At 39.9% G+C, this 21,489-nt stretch overlaps 1 protein-coding gene across 4 annotated transcripts in view; it reads right to left on the minus strand.

Moving 5' to 3' along the window:
• The window catches only part of asic1b (acid-sensing (proton-gated) ion channel 1b), a 448,754-nt gene that overhangs the window by 101,738 nt on the left and 325,527 nt on the right, over positions 1-21,489 (minus strand). The window contains exon 1 of one of the 4 annotated variants that reach the window (XM_057846225.1): positions 9,728-10,693. The exons of 2 other annotated variants lie outside the window; for them this stretch is intronic. In XM_057846225.1, coding sequence (XP_057702208.1) covers positions 9,728-10,327 — 600 coding nt within the window. In that variant the 5' untranslated portion in view covers positions 10,328-10,693. Of the gene's footprint in view, positions 1-9,727; positions 10,694-21,489 lie in introns of those variants that run through there. One more of the 4 variants, XM_057846226.1, reaches the window with a different exon arrangement.

The following is a 21,489-nucleotide window of genomic DNA, read 5'->3' on the forward strand; positions in this document are numbered from 1 at the left end:
AAACCTGAGCGGTCCTCAAAGTGCTTCATCAAAATATAGTACATTATAAATGTTGACGTTCAATGGGCAGATTCACTTAGTTATTCGCTCAATTATTTGCTACCATACCATCAACATTGTCATAGACAACGTATAGAATTATATTTTCCTTATTAAATACATGCAGAATTTTTTGGCGGGAGTGCTGTATTTTGCAAGAACACATTGATAGCATTTCTATTCCCTTTAACTCAGGCGGCCATTAATGGCAATAGATGTCCAATCCATTTTGACTCTAGTCAAATTGGATTGGACATCTTTCGCAGTCTCTTGAAGTGAAACTTGACCACCTAATGCCAGCTATCTCAGTTGAAATGGAACAAATGTCTACAATGATTGATGACAGTGAATGAGTTAATGGGAGAAACAGGCTTTGAGATAAAAGTGTTTTGAGTTTCGCACCACTATATTCTACTTAGTGCTTTGCGATATGACGATATAATTTACCAAAATTATGGCAAACTTACTATTGCCATAATTCTGATATATCATCTCTATTATCATTCACTACACCCCCAATGATAAAACATTAACTTGTGGTACAGAATGAAAACAGTGACATTTTAGGTGAGTGAACATATAGCGACTACTGTATTTGGGAAACAATTAGTTACTATTAACAAACGAATTAAACACACATTTATGTATAACTTTTTACACAGTTGCAATGCAATTGGCTTACGCTGCTGACCACTCATGCATCAGCACTAATTGGAAAAATTCAAAACTTTCTCATTACTAAAAAACAAAGAAAAAACTCATGAGTGAGTCTCACAAAATTTGCGCACAACCATATCGTGTGACCAGATTGATCCGCTCAGCAGTCGCAGTGTGACATGATGTATTTTTGTAAGTAAAAAACAAGTAAAAATCAACTTCAAACCATATTCCACTGGGTCACTTCATCCTAATACAGCATGAAGAAACACAGAAGGGAAATCATCCATCATAGTGAGCGCGTACGCGAAAAGCAACGAGAGAATAAATAGAATTCAGTTACATCTTGTAAAAACAGGGACTATTCCAGTCAGCCAAGTGTACTGCGCAGTGGGCTGAGGCATGTTCTTGGAAATAACTCCCAACAAATCACATTTACGGCTTTGAGAGTGCACCCCGACAACAAGGGTGGCATCCCTGCACTCTAGTCATCTACTCATCCTGAAAACTACATGACGGAAAAAAGGAAGGCCTCCTTGCTTGCTTCGCCTCTCGAGTGCGACTGAGTCCATTTCACGCAGATATCTTGTCTTGCTCGCCCGCAGGTCGTCCAGGCATCATTGATTATCAATGCATTCCCCCTAAAAAAACGCGGGCCCCTACTCTGTTTATCAGCACAACAAGCTGCTGCTGCCACTTCGTCACCCTTTGGAATGCAGCATCCCTGGCATATTTGAATATTTCAAGACACACGCCTGAGGCATTTCAGGACAGACAACCATCGATGTGTTTTGGGGTATAGACAAATGTGAGCACACCGAGTCAACGTAGTTGTGTAATGCAGTGTTTCCGAATTCTTGGGAGCCAAGGCATATACTATTTTACATTAAAAAAAAAGGTATATTGTGATAACTGTACTTTGGTTGAAATATACGAGTGACTTAATTGAATAACTCTTTTACTGCTATTGACGGTATATGTTTAAATTCATTTAAACTGGGAGGTCTGGCATTGAATCATGTTTATGTGTTAAATGGGATGAGAGAAAAAAATACACGTTTTTTTCATAGGTTTTTGTAAGTTAAGAAAAACAGCATTTTAAAAATGAAAGACTTTAGGAAAAAAAGAATACAGTTTTTTCCCTTTTTTAAGCAACACTTAATACCTTTGATTTTTCTGTGATTTTGGCAATGCTAGAGAACAAAAGTGGTAGTGTTTAGCCTAATGGAAGACTGCATTTCCCATGAGGGCCTGCACAAGTGTCATAAAGTCTTGATTTCCCGGGTTGCCTGCAGTCGGACTGAACTACATTTGTGTATCTAGTGGCTGTGCAAAGGTTTCCCACCACCTTCCTCGAAATGCTTAGTGCCAGTGAAAGTGATACAGAACCCCTAGGGCCGTGACAGAGGTATCATTCCACTACATTAAGTCGATGTTAAAAGTCACAAAAGTTAAGAATATCTTTAATGATGGTTGCAAAGTTATTAAGTGTTGCTTCATTAAATTTTTTAAAACAGGTAAAAACATCATATTTACTGTTTTGTTATGTTTTTTATTTAGTTATAATTTAAATATGAAAATATATAACACATTTCAATTGAAATATGTATAATAAATTGGAGGATATTTACATGATCAATGCGATCATTCGCTGCCAATCTCTCCCAGTCAAATTGAATTGGACGTCTATCGCCGTCAATGGCAGCTAATGAGTTAACATCATAGCAGTTACAAGAGTAGTGAAGTTGTAAATTATTTTCCTTGGTTTCAGTGTTGAAGCTGATGATACGGCAGTTATTTTCTTGACAAAGTAAAAACCCTTCATTTTAGAGCAGATCTGGTTATCTATCATACGTGATGGCAGCCGACGAGTTAATGTACGAGTTTTGATATATGAGTTTGAAATTGGCTGTTTTTATGGTATATAGATACAAACACAGTATAAATAGCCTAGAGTATGCATATATATTTACATCAATTTAACTAGTAAAATCTTTGTTGAATGGCACAAGGCGAAAACATGTTAATTGTGCATTCTGCCATCTTGTGGAAGAGCATGAATGACTGCCTGTCACTCACAGTACGTGCAATCATTAGATTCGCTACCTACATAAACAAAGATAAATTATTAGCAGTGCATTACTGTATATTATTATCAGCCCAATTAAGTTCAATTGGATAATCTATTGTAGCACAGTGGTTGATGAATCACTGACGAGAGGGACAAAGGAGTTGCTATGTGAAATGATTGAGTGCAATCAATAGAACTGCGGCTAACCAATAAAGGCCAACAGTGAGCGTGTTGGGAAAGCAACTCAACATGAATCAAAAATCTTCATTAGGGGCAATGTGGGTCTTTTATGAACACAGGATTGTAAACACATCAATCCAGCAGTGATGGACGCCAGAGGAGAGGCCAGCTTCCTTTTTCCCATCAAGCAAACAAATATTTATGTATCATTGTAAAGTAGCAAGAGCAGTGAAGCTCATAACAGTGGTAGTCAAAGCAAAGTGTATATATTGTTTATGTATCATGCCTTATACATTTTATTTTACTGCTTGAAATTTGTTTAGTTTCTAAATTGTTTTTATACTTAAGTTGTATTATGTACACACAACAGTGATTAGTGTTGAGCTGTATTAGATCAGCAGTTCGCCGACCGTTTTTAAAGATTTTGATGCAAATGTACGTATATTAACTAAATTGAAAATGAATTCTCCTGAAATCTAAGGTACTGGATTGAAATAAAGCCACTGTGGAAGAATGCACAATTTCACAATTCAAAAGCACTGCATGAAGGACAGACAGGAAGGAAGCAGACAGAAGAGGAGAACAAACAACAATCAAAAACACATTACTACATGCCTATACTACTTATGAACATAGTGGTGCTATCGTTAGCTAACTATTTACACCATGTGGGGGGCCTGATAGCCGAGAAGAAAGAGAAGGGAAGGTGAGTCAAAACGAGATGTGAGTAGGCGAGGTGGAGTGTTCACAATTCAGCAATGTGAGGTCGGGACCTAGTATTATGTAAATCACCTGTACGTGTGGATAAATTGGCATCCCATTCAATGCTAACTGATCGCTAATCCTGGCACCGACAATCTCTCTACTTGAGTGTCTAATTGCACCCAGGGCGGTCCCCAGGACCACCCGCGCGCCCATTAACTGGCCCTCAGGCAAGTTATGAGGGGACGCATCCCCGCCCCCCCACGCCCGCCCCCACCGTTCTAAATAAAATATAATTCATTTAAATATAACAAATTGTAATATATTAGAAAAAAAAGGAATAAAGTTATAAATTCAAATCAGAGTGGCCAATTTGCTTTTTGCTTTAAACATTTTTGCTTTGTCTTATAAATATCTTGTGACCTCACATATTATAAGTTTTTGGCTGCAATTGACTACAATAGACATCCAATCCATTTTATCTCATTTGATCGCTTCAAGCCAATTGCCGTTAACAGGTTTTCAATATAGGTTTCCACCAATTACTAACTACCACTCTGTGACCTGGGAAAGCACTGAATGAGTTAAGCCAGGGGTCGGGAACCTTTTTTGCTGAGAGAGCCATGAACACCACATATTTTTAAATGTACAGTAATTCAGTGAGAGCCATACAATATGTTTAAAACTAAAAATACGAGTAAGTAAGTACACTCTTTTTCTTTACCGAACTCAGTGAAGGACTTGAATAAATCCGCCCCTCTTGTTGTTCCTTTCATAGTCAAAACCTTGCAATCACGCTGAACTGCGATAAATATAGCTTACGTCTGTTGACTCATTCAAAGCGAGAGAAAAAAACGTCGCATTCATGTCCTTATGTCCTGCTAAAAAGTACGATACTCCTCGTATTTTTTTCTTTTTGCCATCTTCTCAAAAGGGTTTCCAAAATAAGATGACAACGCGGAAAACAAAACTGAAAACGATTCCTGATCTCACGCACACGCGCACATAGGCCACTATTTTTAACAGCAAAATACAGCAAGTTGTCAGCAACCCCATTTGAACAGTGTCTCTGCCTCATCTGCGCTGCTTATGCGATTGATAGATAAGTAGAAGGGGTGTGCCATCTAAGGCACCCAATGATTCGATTCAGTCACGATTCAGGGTGCTGCTATTCGATTATTGAACGATGATCACGGTATGATTAAACAGGAATGATGGAAACATGCCCATTCAACAAAAAGCTGCCCTTAAGCTGCTTTTTTATTTATTTATTTTTTACAAGAAAGTGCAAAAACATTAACCATTTAAAAGGCAGTACTTATTTCTCTCAACAATACAATAAAATTTACACAGGTGCAATAAATTCCACATTTTTGGAAACAAAGTGCCGCTCTGAAAGTATCTCTCTTCCCCTCTTGCACTAAAAAATTACTTGCGCACAGAAGCGCGACCGCTGGCTCCCTGCCTGTCTCATACACAAATTTATTTTCTAGTGTTTTGAAAAGGAGTTAAGCCTGAGTTATGCTCCTGCGTTGCAGTGACGGCGAAGTGACAACGGCGTCAATGAGCATTCGATAGTTCTGCGGTGAGGGAACGCGTTGCTCTGTAATTCACCGCCAAGCCACTAGAGGGTTGTGGCGTTATGTTTGTACGTTGCAGGGTATGCTTTTGACTTCCTTTAATCTAGTTTAACAGAGAAAAAAAATAAACAATGCAAGATGAAACGCTTTGAATGTGGATCTTCAGCTCATCAACATTGAATAAATGTTGATCATACAAATGTTGAGGCACAGGCGACGCAGAAGACGGTTTCGAGGCGTTCTGTCCGACGTTTGATGCCGCACAGAGAGTTCTAGCCTCGGGTGGAAACCAGAAAGCTGTGGCGGCTAGCTTCAAACTGGCGTCGAGCACTGCGTCCAGCGTTTTGTCCGAGGTCTGCAAAGCCCTCCGGCCCAATTTGTTTGCCGTGTCCTACAACCAGCAAGTGGGAAACCATAGCAGATTTCTGGCGGCGATGGAATGTCCCAACTGCGTTGGAAGCCTTGATGTTAATGTTATCATAAAAGCACCTAGGCACTCTCAATCAGTGATGATGTATCCAGTGTGAACTGTCTGTTGGTGAAAATTAAATATCAAAACAACTCTCCTGGCACCAAACCTGTGCTTTATTCTTCATATACTTGAAATGTGACACGTAAATAAGTTACAGACTCACAGCAAACATATGTACACAATAAATGATGAAGTGCACCGACCAAAAATACGGACATAAAGTGATAAAAAGCTGGCAGTTTTTGGCCGACTGGGTCACTGCTTCGTGTGGCCATTCGATTCCGAACACACACAAACTGTACTTCTCTCGGTGGTTCTTCCATTTTTTTATTCAATCGCTGGCTGACCTCCAACCCTGTATTTTCAGCAATCTCCTCCCACGAATAGCTTGGCATTTGGCAATCTTCATAATGTCTTGACGAGACATTGTAGAAGTTGTCGCACTTGCTCTTCGTTGATCCTCTCATCGGCTTGGTCCATTTTTGCGTGTAGAAAAATAATGTTTGAGAATGGGGGTGATTTTGCGCTGAACCGGAAACAACAGTCTGAGCGGACCAATCATAGTCCATTTCCACCACGTCACACGCGTTGACGCGACGCGAAGTCAGAAAAAAAAGAAGGAGTCAGAGAGGCTACGGCGGACGGTCGTAAATCGGGTCTTCCTTGACGGCGCAGGTCTAACGCGGAAGCATAACTCAGCCTTTAATCTCTCGCTTGGTAAACGGCAGCATCCATCATAACGCTATGTGTGCGTCCGTGAAAATTGTCCGGGCGGCAGACGTGTCTTGAATTTCGTTCCGCTACGAGTGACTGTCATAAAGTTATTAGGGAAAATCATCGTTTTTGAACCTTTATGAATCGTAATCGAATCGTCAAGTGTCAAATCACGATTCATCTAATAATCGATTTTTTGGATAAATAGATAGACACAACGACATGTATGTTTGCCACTTTCCCACTAAAATTACAGCGAACCGGCTTTTTAGTCACCGGCTGTAGTATATGGACTACGTGTCCCATGATCACACTTGGCTTACGCAGCCAATGGCATGGGACTTGGGGGGATATAATGTTGCACATCTAAGTTGCTATTTGATGATATCTAGTGCGAAGTGCTGGAGTGTTGTTGGAGCATTAAAAAAAGTTAACATACACAGCAAAAGTTACGTCTGCTCTAGGGCTGTCAAATGATTAAAATTTTTAATCGATCACAGCTTAAAAATTAATTAATTGCAATTCAAACATCTCTAAAATATGGCATATTTTTCTGTAAATTATTGTTGGAATGGAAAGATAAGACGGATATATACATTCAACATACTGTACATAAGTATTGTATTTGTTTATTATAACAATAAATCCACAAGATGGCATTAACATTATTAACATTATTTCTGTGAAAGTGATCCACGGATAGAAAGACTTGTAATTCTTAAAAGATGAATGTGAGTTTGTATATTGTGACTAAATATTGCCATCTAGTGTATTTGTTGAGCTAAACGAAATGTTTGAATAGAGTTTTACCAAAGTCTGCGTATCATTTTGCATAGCTATTTTAAATGGGAATACCAGTTTTCTTTGCATTGAGCGCTTTTCTTTTTGGGAACTTTTTTTTTTTTTTTAAAGATAGGAATATTATTTTTGTTGTAATTTCAGTAAATGATACTGTAGCGCACAGGTGTCAAACCGATTCCATAAAGGGCCAAGGGTTGCTGGATTTTGTTCCAACCGATAACGCGCAGAGAGTTTACCAATGAACTTCCTGCTGAAACAAGCAGCACCTGACAAAGTTTAACTGATTACACATGTAAAATATCTAATTGGTGAAAAGGTGTCCTCTTCGTGGGTTGGAAAGCAAACCTGCACCCACTTGGCCCTTTCTGGAATCGGTTTGACACCTGTGCTGTAGCATCTTAGCTGTTCTGCCCAAATGCATGATGGGAAGTTGGGCAACCATGACTATGAGTGATGGCTGCAAATGGTATATGTTATCTGCTTTGTGTTCAATACAGGGTGTGAAGAAAAAGATCACCTGTCATTCTACTCCACATCGCTCGCCACAGTAGATATAATTGTTGTGGAAGAGATGCTAAAGCTTTTGCCAATAAATAGCGCATCCCAAAGAATGCCTGTGTCCACTCCACTCGCTTGTCTCTGCCTCTTAACTCTAAATATACATAAAACGGCGTTGCGCTAAATATTTTAACGTGATTAATTAAAAAAAAAAAAAAATTACCGCCCGTTAACGCGATTAATTTGACAGCCCTAGTCTGCTCATAACTGGACAACACCAGCGTATGACCGGTGACCGTCGCCAGTTCGCGCAATACACAAAGGAGTATAACGAAACTCTTACTTTTATTATTATTATTATTATTATTTTTAATAGGGAATGGGACGTACTACGTCACTGTTTGGACGCGCCTCCATGCTGGCAATATGATTTACTTCCGGTTCGGCAGAGTCAATGCGGATTGTAACGTGTGGTAGTGCTAAGCTAACTCTTACGGTGTTTTAGAAAGAAAATATGGGTGCTTATTGTTGCGTTACCGGGTGCAACAGCATCTCCTACGACAAAAAAAGGGGTTAGGAAAAATGGACTCACTTTTCACCGTTTTCCTGCATGGAGGACCAAATATCAGCTCACGAAGGTACGACGGATGGCTGGATTGCAGCGGTTCGTCGGAAAAGCATTTCTTATGATCATATTTCTGCTGGAATGAGAGTGTGTTTATTGTGATCTTGTATTTGTGTATTACTTATAATTATATAATATTTGCTGCCACCGTCAGAGGGTGGGCCTTGTTTGCACTAATTTAAAGATTTTAAACTGTCAATTAAAATATCGTATTGGAGAAATTGCATTACTTGAAATAAATCTATTGCAACTTATCAGTCCCAGTTCTTGTCTACAACACTGTCCAAAAATTGTCAATGCATATTCCAAATAGAATAACAAAATTAAGTCACCTGACTTTGTAATTATTACACCTGTTTATTATGAAGACCTGAAGTAAACAACAAGCAGTTACAGTTTGTCAAGAAGTTGTTCAAGTCATGTTTTGGTATTCATATTTTATTGACTTTTCACAACAACACTTGGGATCGTGTTTGTAAGAGCAGAGCAAACTGAAGTTTCAGCGTGCACTCTTCGCCTTTCCAACCTCTCATAACGCTCCGATGTGGTGCGCTTGACCTCAGAATAACCCAAGAAGAGATATGGTGACCAATCGGGATGTGTTGTCAGCATTTCATATGCAGGTTTTCCTAGTAACACAACAGGTAGGGGAGGAGGAGTAGGTTAGCATTGCTACCGAGGCAGATTTACACAACAGTAAAAAAAACACCAAAAAAAACCGTATTGAAACCAAAACGGATAAATCGTTCAACTTACAAGAGTAGAGATGAGGGGAATACTCTCATTCCAGCAGAAATATGATCATAAGAAATGCTTTTCCGACGAACCGCTGCAATCCAGCCATCAGTCGTGCCTTCGTGATCTGATATTTGGTCCTCCATGCAGGAAAACGGTGAAAAGTGAGTCCAGTTTTCCTCGCCCTTTTTTTAGTCGTAGGAGAAGCTGTTGCACCCGGTAACACAACAATACACACCCATAATTTCTTTCTAAAACACCGAAAGAGTTAGCTTAGCACGACCACACGTTACAATCCGCATTGAGTCTGCCGACCCGGAAGTGAATCATATTGCCAGCATGGAGGCGCGTCCAAACAATGACGTAGTACGTCCCATTCCCTATTATTAAAGATTTGTCTGCGAGCTGTCAAAAGAGCCAGATCTGCCTCGCGAGCCATAGGTTCCCGACACCTGAGTTCAGCTAATGATAACTTTTGGATAGATGTTAACGTTAGTGACCACTGCAACTGAAAGGGTTCATGAGAGGAGAAAAGTTGTTAAAGACATGATAATAAAAGCTAAGACTAGCAGCATGTCCTAACAACAGTATACACTCCAACTCCAGCACACCTGTTGGAGTAGGATTAATATAGGAAGAGCGCGTCCACTCACGGTGCTAAAATTGCGCGGTCCGCACATCTCTCCCTGATAGCGGCAGTACAACAGCATCTCCTCCAGCTGGTGCCCCAGCCGGTCTAGCAGCTGCCTCATGGACGGCTGCGACTCACGCGGAGGAGGCAGAAAGTGGTTGAAGTCCAGAATGCGGGAAAGTGGCGACCAGGGTGGCTCGCTGCGCTGCGACGGTGCCGCCAAAGCATCTCTGGCCGCGGGGGACAACTGCCAATTCCTCCCCAGAAGCCCCAACCACCTCCCGGCGCTGAAGATGTCCGTCTTCTTCATGCGCCGGGGAAGAAGTAGGTTCTGGTTGCAAATGGTGACGGCCGGGAAGACGAGCCGCTTGGCGTACACCATGTGCGCTTTGGTGTACACGGGCGACGACAGCAGGTAGCGCACCCGGTTGGAGGACCAGGCGAACAGCAGAGCCACGGCTGCCAGGAACGCCAGCAACCAGGCCACCCGGCGCGGGTAAGAACCCACGCCAAAGACGTGCCTCAGGCCGTGCAGAGTGGTGTGAGCGACGAAGAGTTTGCCCGCTTCGGCCAGGGAGCCCGCAGCCTTCGCTTTGTTGCCCGACGAGTCGCATTGGCACATTTTTGGTGGGGGGTTGCGCGATTTAGTCCGAAATTACGCAAGGGCAGATGTTGTCAACTGTGGTCGTATGCAACCGGCGTTCGAATGCGTGCACTCGGATGTAGAGTGAGGCAGAGTGAGGGAGTAAAAGGAGAGCAAGCAAGAGAGAGAGGTGCTTGTGTAGGAGAGTACTTTCTATATCCTCGGCTTCTTAACCCTTTTAGGGACAGTGGTCACTACTGTGGACATCTTTTTAGAAGTTAGCATTAGCTTAACTCAGTCACTGCCAACACATTTTACATAGTATGTGTTCGTTGAAAAAGAGGGGAACTTGAGATTTAAGACAACCAATGAAGGTAATAGGCGCCCAATCCATTTAACCCAGTTAAAATGGACTGGACGTCTATAAACGTCAATGGCAGCCATAGAGTTAAACTATTTGAGGCCCCAAAACAAACGAACAAAAACAAACAAAGAAAAATCAATACAATTCTCGGAGCAAAATACACGCAAGACATGTATTTGAATTTATGTCTTTATTCTTCTGTTTTTCAATTTGTTACAGTTCGCTTTAAGTTACATTTTGTTTTTTTAATTATTGAAAAGAAATTTTATTTTATTTAGAATTTAAAAAAATAATTTTTGTTCTTTTTTTATTTATTACTGTCTAAATTAGATATTGTTTTTTTTTAATCCACAAAATACGTGCAGGCAACTTTAGCACTACAATTGGATGTCAAATTTGGGCCACAAACTAATGTCCTCTTGGCAGAGGCGTCACGTCCTATTAGGCAAACCAGGCAATTGCCTAGGGCCCCCAGCCAGAGGGCAAACAGATTTAGCACACGCAGCTTTACTGCACTGTCGCAGCGACAAGTGAAAGCCTTGTGTCTGAGTTCCCAGAAGGGGCCTCTTCACTCGCTCTACACCCCCCCCCTCCCTCACGTGACTCAGAGTGAGAGTGAAAGGTGATTTGGCTTTTTTTAAATTGGCGTATATCCAAAATGAAGAGTAAGTTATCCTTCTGGATGCGACGAAAGAAAGAAGAAAAAAAGCAGAAGAGGAGAAAAGGAAGCAAGACAGCGGTGCGTGTACTATGTTACTGTAGTTTTATGTCCTAATGTAGTAGAAGCCGAGCACTTTGAGTGTCCTAAATAGCGCTCTATGAGACCGAGCCGTTATTATACTTTTATTAAATATGCTATTGCTCCAAGTCCAACTGTCCCCCTTACTTGCACACGCTTGAAGGGCCCCATGTTGCTTGTTGCCTGGGGCCCCCGGGGACCCTTGCAACGCCTCTGCCTGTAGGCTACAATTGCCCCCTGGGCTGCAAGTATGAGACCTCTGTCATAATTTGTGCATGAAAGGGTCAATAGAAAAATAGGTAGCATGTCCACTTCATTAATTTGCATAAAGCAGCTGTACTTTATGTATTGTATTGGGATAGGCTCCAGCATCCTTGAGACCCTCATGAGATTAAGCAGAACTGAAGATTCATGAATAAACGAATGGATTTACTGTATATAGTGCTTTTCAAGACACTCAAGTCATGTCTGAGCTGGATTCAATCCTTTGATCAATGGACCACCACCTGTGCTGCCGTCGCTTTACAATTTAGAGGCCCTATATTGCACTCCTGGTTCTATATAGCATCATTGCACACCACTGGAGTTCATTACTTGTTCTTTCAAAAGCTGATGCAGTACTGTGTAATAGGAAGCACAAAGAATGGGTGTTAAATATTACCCAAAACCTATTTCTTTGTCTTTCTTTATATTTTTCAATATTCTGACTGTCCCATGGTATACAGCATTTCAGAAGTAAGTCATCTGCTGTATATCGTCTATCAAGAAGACTTGCAATCATGAATAAAAAAAAAAAAAAAACTACCATCAGGTAATGAAATGCTACATTTATTCTGTTCAATTTACTTCAACTTCTACTTTTGGAATAATTGCTACTAAGAATTTTCAAGGCAACCTTTCACTGTTTCACAAATCAAACGTAACCACCTGCTATGTTTGACTCCTTTTGCCCAATTACACGAAGCCGAGCAGCAAAGTTTTCGAAGTAACTCATTTATGTGACACATGGCAGAAGCAGAAAAACACTGGCCTCACATTCAATCTTTGTTTACATAACTGACTACAAAAAATTCATGTGCTGTCATCTGTTTGCCTAAAAATGTTCATATTTAAGCCATTAAGAGCTTCAAGCCACTTTAAACTTGTGCCGTCTCATGATTTAAAAATTCATGTTTAATGAATTAAAAAATGAGTGAGTTTGAGTGCCAAATTAATAAGTTTTAGAGAGAGGAAAATTTATTCTAGAAGTTTTTTTTTTTTTTACAAAAATAAATTTGAGATAATATGATAGTTATATTTCTATTTTAAGTGAATTAACAAAAAAAATATAACTATTATCATGCCCCCCCACCTAAACATTACATTTTCTTCAAACAAGACAGGGAAGTGTAACACAATGACATAATTACGAATATTTTGAGAACGACCAAGCTACAGCTTGCAGACCCCGTTTTGAAAACCCCTATTCACCACCATCCATCACCTCTTGCCCCATAATTGCTCCTGGGGAAAGTCCAGTAAAGCCTTCAGAGGGTTGTCTGGAGAACAACTTCGGGCAGGTGCACACTGAGCGACGACATTGAACGTGACTGAACTGAAAAATCGTCAACCAATTACACTTGCTGACTCAACGCTGCACATCTGTCAAACTGCAAAAACGTGAAAACTGCGATCCATTGTGTTTTTATTACAGAACAACGCTTTGAGGCTCAACAGTACTTTAAGGAATTAGTTTTTATTCAACCACAAACAACATGTCAAAAACGGGTTGTAGAAGCCCACACAATGTCAGGCGCAAATAGTACGTTGCCTGTTGTGCTTTATATATATATTCGAATACTTTCTCGACTGACTGATGGAGATAAAAAAGGTCAAGATGATAGCCGATGGCAAATGCAAATGATAGCGTGCGGGCAGCCAAAACCTGAGGGTTTATCATTTTGCATTCAGCACTATACTGCGCTGATGAGACAAGAAATAAGCAGTAGTTTGATGCGGCAGGTATGGGCTCATGATGAGATAAAGGGCCCTATTGCAATTAAGACAGCAACACTTCAAAAACCAAATGCAAATTTATTTCCAAACGAGCAGCTTGTTCACTTTGAAGCGTCACTCGATTAAAAAGATTCTGATTTCTCCTGAAAGGAAGACCTTACTTTTCACTAGCAGAAGTTTTAGGTCAGGTTTGACGGTAGGTAGAGGTTATTTGAGTGCAGCTAACATTGTCTGCAGGTTAAAAACCGAAGTCTGGAGGGTGGGAAAACAATTAAAGTAGACAGAAATTGAGTTTTTTTTAATTTAATTTTATTTTTTTTAGGTGTAACAGTTTAGGATTCATGTTTCTAGGGCTGGCAATGCTAGCTCGAGGGCATAATATTTTAGGAGATTTATATGATGGTCAGTGTTAGTTTTAAGGACAGCCAGCAAAAAAGGAAAGAAGGGTTTCAGGAGCTAAAACCTGCCCGGGCCAGAATCCCTTGAGACCAAGACAAGATCAATTTGGGAATCGAATCCAAGACCAAGCCTTTTGGAAGTTGAATCGAGAAAATACTTTAATAGCACACTCAGTAATGTGAAAAGACATTACAGTTCAAGGGTACACAGAGTATTAAAAACAAAAAGGTATACAGTGGTACCTTGACATACGATCACATCGACATACGATCCATTCGACATCCGACGTAAAATTTGATTCGTCATATGTCGAGACAAATGACGAGCATGAAATAAGACGCTTTATGACAGCGTCACAATTTCATTGCTTTCCCCCTAGGCGGACGCATGGCATATTTTATTATGAGAGGAATCAACATGGGTCCCAAGAAGGTTTGTGCAGGTGCTGAAAAGGAAAAAGGTGATGCTTAGCATTAAAATTTAGATGGAAATGATAGAAAAATATGAGTGTGGTTTGCGCGACAGTGAAGTGGCTCGTCAATACGGCCAAAATATTTCTACGATCTCAACGTCTTCCTCCGACCTCCTTTCGCATGTTTTTATAAGTTAAAATGTAAATTATTATTATTTCAACATCGGCAAGGAAGTCGCCAGCTTCGTCAGGTTTTTATTCATTTATTTCAGAACTTGTGCAACGCAACACTACTACTGTCTGCCTTAACTGACGCCAACAACAATATAAAAAGAGAAAGTAAAAATGCACCTCTCTCACTCTGTTGTAAGTTAAAGGTGTGTTCAGGAACAGCATGCAAAACACAACCGCTACATTAGAACCCAGGTCGTTACATACTGTAATGATATCAATTATTATTTTTACGATTTGTATTTATAATTTATTTGTTTGGCTATGTGTAATTGTTGTTTGTAATTGTACCAGAAGTAGATATTAAGGATTTAGGTTTAGGTTTTTGGGCTGTGGAACGAATTAATCAAATTATAATGTATTCTTATGGGAAAATCCTGCTCGACATACAACCAAGCCTTATAAACCAGGTCCTGGAATGTTTTAAATTTGTATGTAGAGGTACTACTGTGCAGTTTTTTAACTGACTGGCTGCCATTGACGGCACGAGACATCCAATCCATTCTGACTAGGAGAGGCGAATTTTCATCCATTCAAAATGGACTTGACTCTAGCACCGTCAATGACACTGAAACATGATTATTCACAGTAAGTTTTTCCAGTTTAATTGAATTGGGATGTCTATCGTGGTCAACGGCAGGCAATAAGTTAAGGAAAGCAACACTGATTTCATGGCAAATTGTATTTGAAAGACAGCAATCAATGTTTTGATTGATTATTCAACGACAGACATCGATAGTTTAGTGAAGACAGTGAGGTTTCATGGGTATACAGCGAGAGTTCCAGTACAATCTTTGAATGTATAGACAGTAACGGATCAAGGACAGGCATAGAAGGACAAGATCGTGAGGATTCAAGCATAAGCAGATCGGGTTTGAGAATGGAAACCAAAGTTTTGAGGGTTGGCAGCGAATGGGTCAAGGGCAGAAGGAACAGGTTTGAAAGTGTTTAATAATGATCAAAAGTCAAAATTAAGGTTTTTCAGAGCACTCACTAAATGTTACAGGACAAAAAATAAGCATTCAATGGAAAGCAGCCTTGTCAGTGGTAAAATTCCCTGGTTTAAGGGGGTAAATATATGTTTTAAAAGTTTACGTTGATGTTTGCAGGGCAGGTTGTGATGGTTCAGACCAGGAAAGGTTTAAGAGTGTAAATTCATGTTTCAAAGGCAGAACTTAGTTTTGAGTGCTGTCAGTGCTGGTTAGGGACAAGCAGTAGGAAATCAACAGAAGGAAGTAGAGTACATGTTTTAAATGGAGAAATTAAACATGTTAGGCCTAAAGGCATATTTTAAAAAGAGTTCGCAACATCTGGCTAGCCTGTATTGTTTCAAGGGCAGGGAAATAGACTTGAACTGAAAGGTTCAAAGACGGACCACGATAGTTCAAGAAGAGTTGGGTGTAAAAATTGAGATGTCGCGATGTTTCAAGGGCACCCAGTGAGGGTTCAAAGGCAAGCAGCAGGCCCAGCGGGGAATCTGCAGGAGTCTGTGAAACCATCACGCTCTCACAGGGGGCTTGACTAAGTGGTGCTTCATGCTCGACCGCTTGTCTTGTAAAATGTGTTAAAACCCCAAACGGGAGCTGGGCAGCACACAGCTACCAACCCTCGAACACCCCGCAACAACTCATTCTCCTCCCTGAATTTTACACCGTCAAGTGTTGCGTGACTGAGGGGAAAGGGGTGTGGACAAAATTGCAAAGTGGAAAAAGTTTTTCTGGGATGACTCGGGCTTCTTGAAGATAAGAACATATTACAAAAGTCTACTGAGCTAGCTGCACTTTTCCAGTACATTGTCCAAGAGGATGTCAGTGGTGCTTGTTAAGGTATTCTTTTTGTCTCATTGCGGGCCTGTTGGCACTTTCCTTGTCTTCTGGGGCCTGCTGGCAGATGTCTTTTAGTGTCGGTATGACACATCTCAGCGCTTAAATCGGCCAGTGGAACGTTCCGACGTTATGACTGTGATAAGGACTCTGTACAATTGGACAAAAACATAAATGGGAGAAAAGCTGAAACAAAAGGCTTTCTCTTCATATTAATACAATGGCTAGCCACCGACCGTACTGTATTACCTACATGAAATATGCCATATTTCTACACTCATTAACAGCAAGGTTGATTTTTTTTTTTCAAGTTCCTGTCTAATGAGTTCGCCCTTCACTAGGAGTGTACGTGCGGCTAACTAGAGATCAGCCAATCACCGGCGGTTTAATTTCACGTTTCAGGGTTCACACAGGATTCAGCTGATTACCGTGTAAGCCTTAATGTCCCTTTGGAGGACAATTAAGTCCTGTGCTAGTGTTTTATTGCACTCAGATATCAACGAGAAATGGTAACTAGACAGGGTTGAACAAAAGGTGCCTGTCATGGAACATGGAAATAGATTCTCTTATTTAATTGGAATTGAATATCAATTAAATGTCATTTATATTTACCTTCTCATTGGATTTTTAGCGGAATTTACTAGAGATTATGCTTATACTATTGACATTTGAGCGTATTAGCCTGTTCAACAGCAGAGGCTTTGGATGAAAGACAAGCTAATCCATCAGGATTCAGGTCTACGTAAAAAGATAACAACAACAACAAAAATAACAGGACGCAAGTCCTGGAATGAAATTGAAAAATTCCTCGAAGAAATCCATCCACAAAGGCAAACAATGTTAATCCGGGGACCTTTGTGGCACTATATGTCTTTTGTCTATTGACTCCAAATTAACAGCCAGTTTAAAATACGCAAACAATTAAAGAGATACAAGGAAACATTGCTTCAATTAAGCCAAAGATTGAATCACACTACAGAATGCAAATAAAACAAAGGACAGAAAACAAAGGAAGTTCATTAGTAGATAAATGTTTCCTTGATGAGTTTTAGGGTGAAATAGGCAGATTACATCCAAACACACAAAAGTGTTTCAGTGTTTTGTCAAGAAAGAAAACATGCAGTCAGGAACTCAAAACACTTAACCAAGACCTGCTGGAGATGGGAGATTCGACACAAAGGGCTCATGAATTAGCTGACCTGATATTGCTTTACCGAAAACATAAATCAGTATTGTGTACAACACTAAACCCTTTATGGGTCTCTCATTTAACTCATTGGCAGCCATTAGCGTAGCTAGATGTCAAATCCCTTTTGACTAAGATACGGAAAAAGATGTACTTGTAAGTACTTGTGCGCATAGGAGACAAGAAGGCTATGCTAGCGTGCATGTACTTTGGACCACCACTCTAATGGACAGGACTGATGTGAGGTTCTGTTTTGCATTGAGGCACATTCTTCGCAGTTGAATCTGTTCACATTCAGACTCAGACGAAGCATAGCAAGTCTCAACTTCTTTGTTACCTGCATGACAAAAATTCGAAATTGCGTTACATCCTTAGTATTTTCACTTTACAGGGCCTTGTACGTGTGAACTGTCCTTGGATTTAGGGTCACACCAGATCTGTTTCCATCCACCAATAGCCATTATTTGTGCCACCCCTGGAGAGCAGATACATTGGATGCATTGTGCAGTTAATCAAAGTGTCACAACAGGTCCAAACCGCGGTTGCATGGGTCGGGCCAACAACATTCCGCCTTCTCTTTTAATCTTCCCAGCTCTATTGGAAAAGGTGATGGGCACTCCAAAAAGAATCTCCTTGATCAATGATTGAGTATTTCCCGACAGTTCTTGCAGTAATTAAACATTCATGGCCTTATTTAAACCGAAGAAAAATAGCAGGGAGGCAGCACAGACTGGCAACTCAAGATAAGGCTTTTTCATATTGAAATGCACAAGACATAGATAGCAAAACCCTGCTGAACCATGACACATGAAAGCATCCGAGTGACAGTCGGAGCTGCTGACTTCACCAGCCTGAGGAAACTCACCCATACTCACGTCAACACAAAATACTAGAAAACTAGGCAGCCTCTAATTTAATGAATCAGAATTATCGTTGCCAATGAGTTACATCGGTTGGTTGTCACATGTACTACAACTCGTCCAACAGAGCGCAGTGTTGCGCGATATCAGTATTAACTCATTCACTGCCATTGACAAACATAAAATCCATTTGATCTGGGAAAACTGGACGTCTAGCGCTGTCAGTGGCAGCCAATGAGTTAAATGAGCAGATTGCACTAATAATAAATCATATCACTGTGAGGTTAGAGGGAATTACTTTTTTAAAGATGAATTTTAAGGTATTCACTTTGAGTCCGGATCTGATCACGTGATTGTAAATCGGGCACAATCATTTTTAGAAAATCAAAATCGGGTGAAAAAGAACAAAATAATCAAGATGTATAAGGATATTGTAGGAGTGGGAACCTCAGGGCACTTCACGATACGATACGATTCGCGATACAAGGCTTACGATAACGATTATCTCACGATATCACGATACAGCGATTATCGATATATTGGTCAGAAATTTGATACATGATATTCTACGATATAACTGTTGAAAGGGGGAAAAAACATTTTTCAAAATAGAAAAAGTACTGTTTAAGTCATTTATTAAACAGTGACCTTTTCTGTGCAATATTGCTGTAAAATATGAATCTACTGCAAATTGTGTACCTGCACATATAGAGGAAACAAACCACAACCACTGATATCACTTGGAGAGATCATGATGAATGGCGCCATTAATTTCTTTAAAGTTTTAAATCTTTAGAAGAAAAAAAAAAAAACAGCGCTGTAGGTTTCAGTCTGCAGTTGAGCTTGGAGTGGGGCAACGATAAAATTGGTGGGTCTTTTCTTCGTATATGACCTTTGTTGCCAAAAGCATTGGTTTGAGCACTTCCACCATCTGCTTGAGCATTTGAGATGTCGGACTCAGTCAGTCACATTCTTCCTCACCTTAAAAACAACAAAATAAAACAAAAAATATTACCGGTAGTTACTTAATAGCTTTTGAGTTGAAATCCTGATTTTTTTTGTGTGTGTGTTGGAAGTATTGAGTGAATTAAAAAAATATGAATTGAATGCATAGAAATTAAAAATGCAATAATTACCTATTTTTAATATGTAGACTACATTAATTATCATGCACATCACCTAATATATCTTGGAAGCTATTCAAACCATTTTCTATAGCTTATTGCATCAAAATGGCAGTAATAACAGTTTGTGTAGTAATCTAGATGGAAAGTGCTTCTCAAATAATATCAAATAAATCAGTAAATTCATATAGGCTTGTTTGATATTCATTTTCATCCAGTTTAGGGTCCTGGTTTATTTTATATCACTCAACACCAAATGGCATCAAAATAATACATGTAAATTAAAAAATCCATTACATTGCAAAATGTTCTTACCTCAAGTGATGAAAGCGAAGCAGTGAAGAAATCCGTGTCCGCTTTGTCACCAGCTGCTAGTGGACATTATTTTTGTTGGACAATTCTTACATACAGCAAAGTCCTTGTTCACCTTACTTCCTTTCTTGTTGGTATAAAATCTAAAGTGTGTCCACATGTGTGATTTGTAGCAATATTTTTGTCACTTTTTCCTCCACCATTCCCACAAAGCTTTTTTATTTTTTTCAATCCACTTGGTGCTTCCTTTCTTCTTCTTTAGACAACTTGTGCGCACTTTACCTTCACCGCCACTCCTAAGCGCCCCTAGTGGACCACCAAGAAATTGCTCAACAAACATTGAGCAGTTTACGGCATCCAATGGCCAATATGTCAAATAGAAGTATCGATACTTGGCGGGAGCATATCAATAACCGATCGGGTTGCAAAATATCGCGATATATCGCTGTATCGAGATATTGTCACACTCCTAGGATATTGTCAAACAAACAAACAAAGCATGTTTTGTTGGACGCAACAGTGCAATTCCACCGAGAATAGCGAAAATGGAAGTAAACATCGCAGGTTTGAAAACATTATTCCAGCTGTTACAGGAAGCTAACATTAAGATCACATAATACAAGATCTGGGTGTGCTTTTTTTTTGTCTTTTATAAATTGCCGATGAATCAGATTGGTGAAGGCTAGGATTGTCCTGATCACATATTTTTACACTGATTATCAACAGATCCTCAAAATCAGCTGACTCAGACTCAAACTCGGGTGTAAAAATATGTAATTGGGACAAGCCTAGTCTTCATAAATCTTTTTAATGGGTTTTTACGCAATAGATTTCTAGTGTCACCATTAAAAAGTATGAGGACAATGCTCCAGTTTTGATTCACGTTATTTAGTTAGCCAGTTGCTTGCTAGCTGTTAGTCAAACTTTTAGCCCAAAAAACAAGTTGGGGTTGGTTGTCAGCATCAACATTTCAAATGATTCAAATGATTTTTATTTTCACTGTACAGGGCACAATGAAATGTGTTCATTGTATCAATAGAATAAAAAAATAAGACAGTAAAACAAGTGTGCTGGCAGTCGGCACTGCATATTTTAAGAGCACAGACCTTATATGAATAGCTATTTGACAAGAGGTTGAGTTCAGTTCTTGATTCAGTTTGATTGATGATAAATTACAAAGTACTATTCTCTCTCTCTCTCTCTCTCTCTCTCTCTCTCTCTCTCTCTCTCTCTCTCTCTCTCTCTCTCTCTCTCTCTCTCCCTCTCTATTTTATAATATTAAATCCAACACACGATAATAAGATACATTTACTTACTCCAAGTTTTGTACACCCAAAAAGTCCTTTGTGGGCGACCATATTTTCATTAGTTAAACAATAAGTAGCACAAAATGTTCAATGTTTTTCCTTGTTTGCCATCAGAGGAGCAGCTGGTGCTTGGCAGGAAGCATTTAAAGAGATAATTAAGTACATAATATGCTGCTAGCCACAAGTGTCACCTGTGTAGTTGCCCCCAATACTTTCCCCACGTCTCAGGCTCAAACGGCGAGATTCCCTTAAAGACTATTGGACAAATGGCGTCCTTGGATCATTTAAATGAAGTATGACATAAGGGAGTGCAGTCAAGGTGTTGCAAATACAACAGCGCATGCAGTTTTTATAATAGCTAACTGGAACTGAATAGCTGAGCTGCTGTGAAAGGGAAATGAGTTCCTTTTGTTAGATGCGAGGACAGTGCGGGAAGAGACTGCCACGAA

This window comes from Corythoichthys intestinalis, chromosome 9, assembly GCF_030265065.1.
Source record: "Corythoichthys intestinalis isolate RoL2023-P3 chromosome 9, ASM3026506v1, whole genome shotgun sequence".
In the NCBI taxonomy this organism is placed as follows: Eukaryota; Metazoa; Chordata; class Actinopteri; order Syngnathiformes; family Syngnathidae; genus Corythoichthys; species Corythoichthys intestinalis.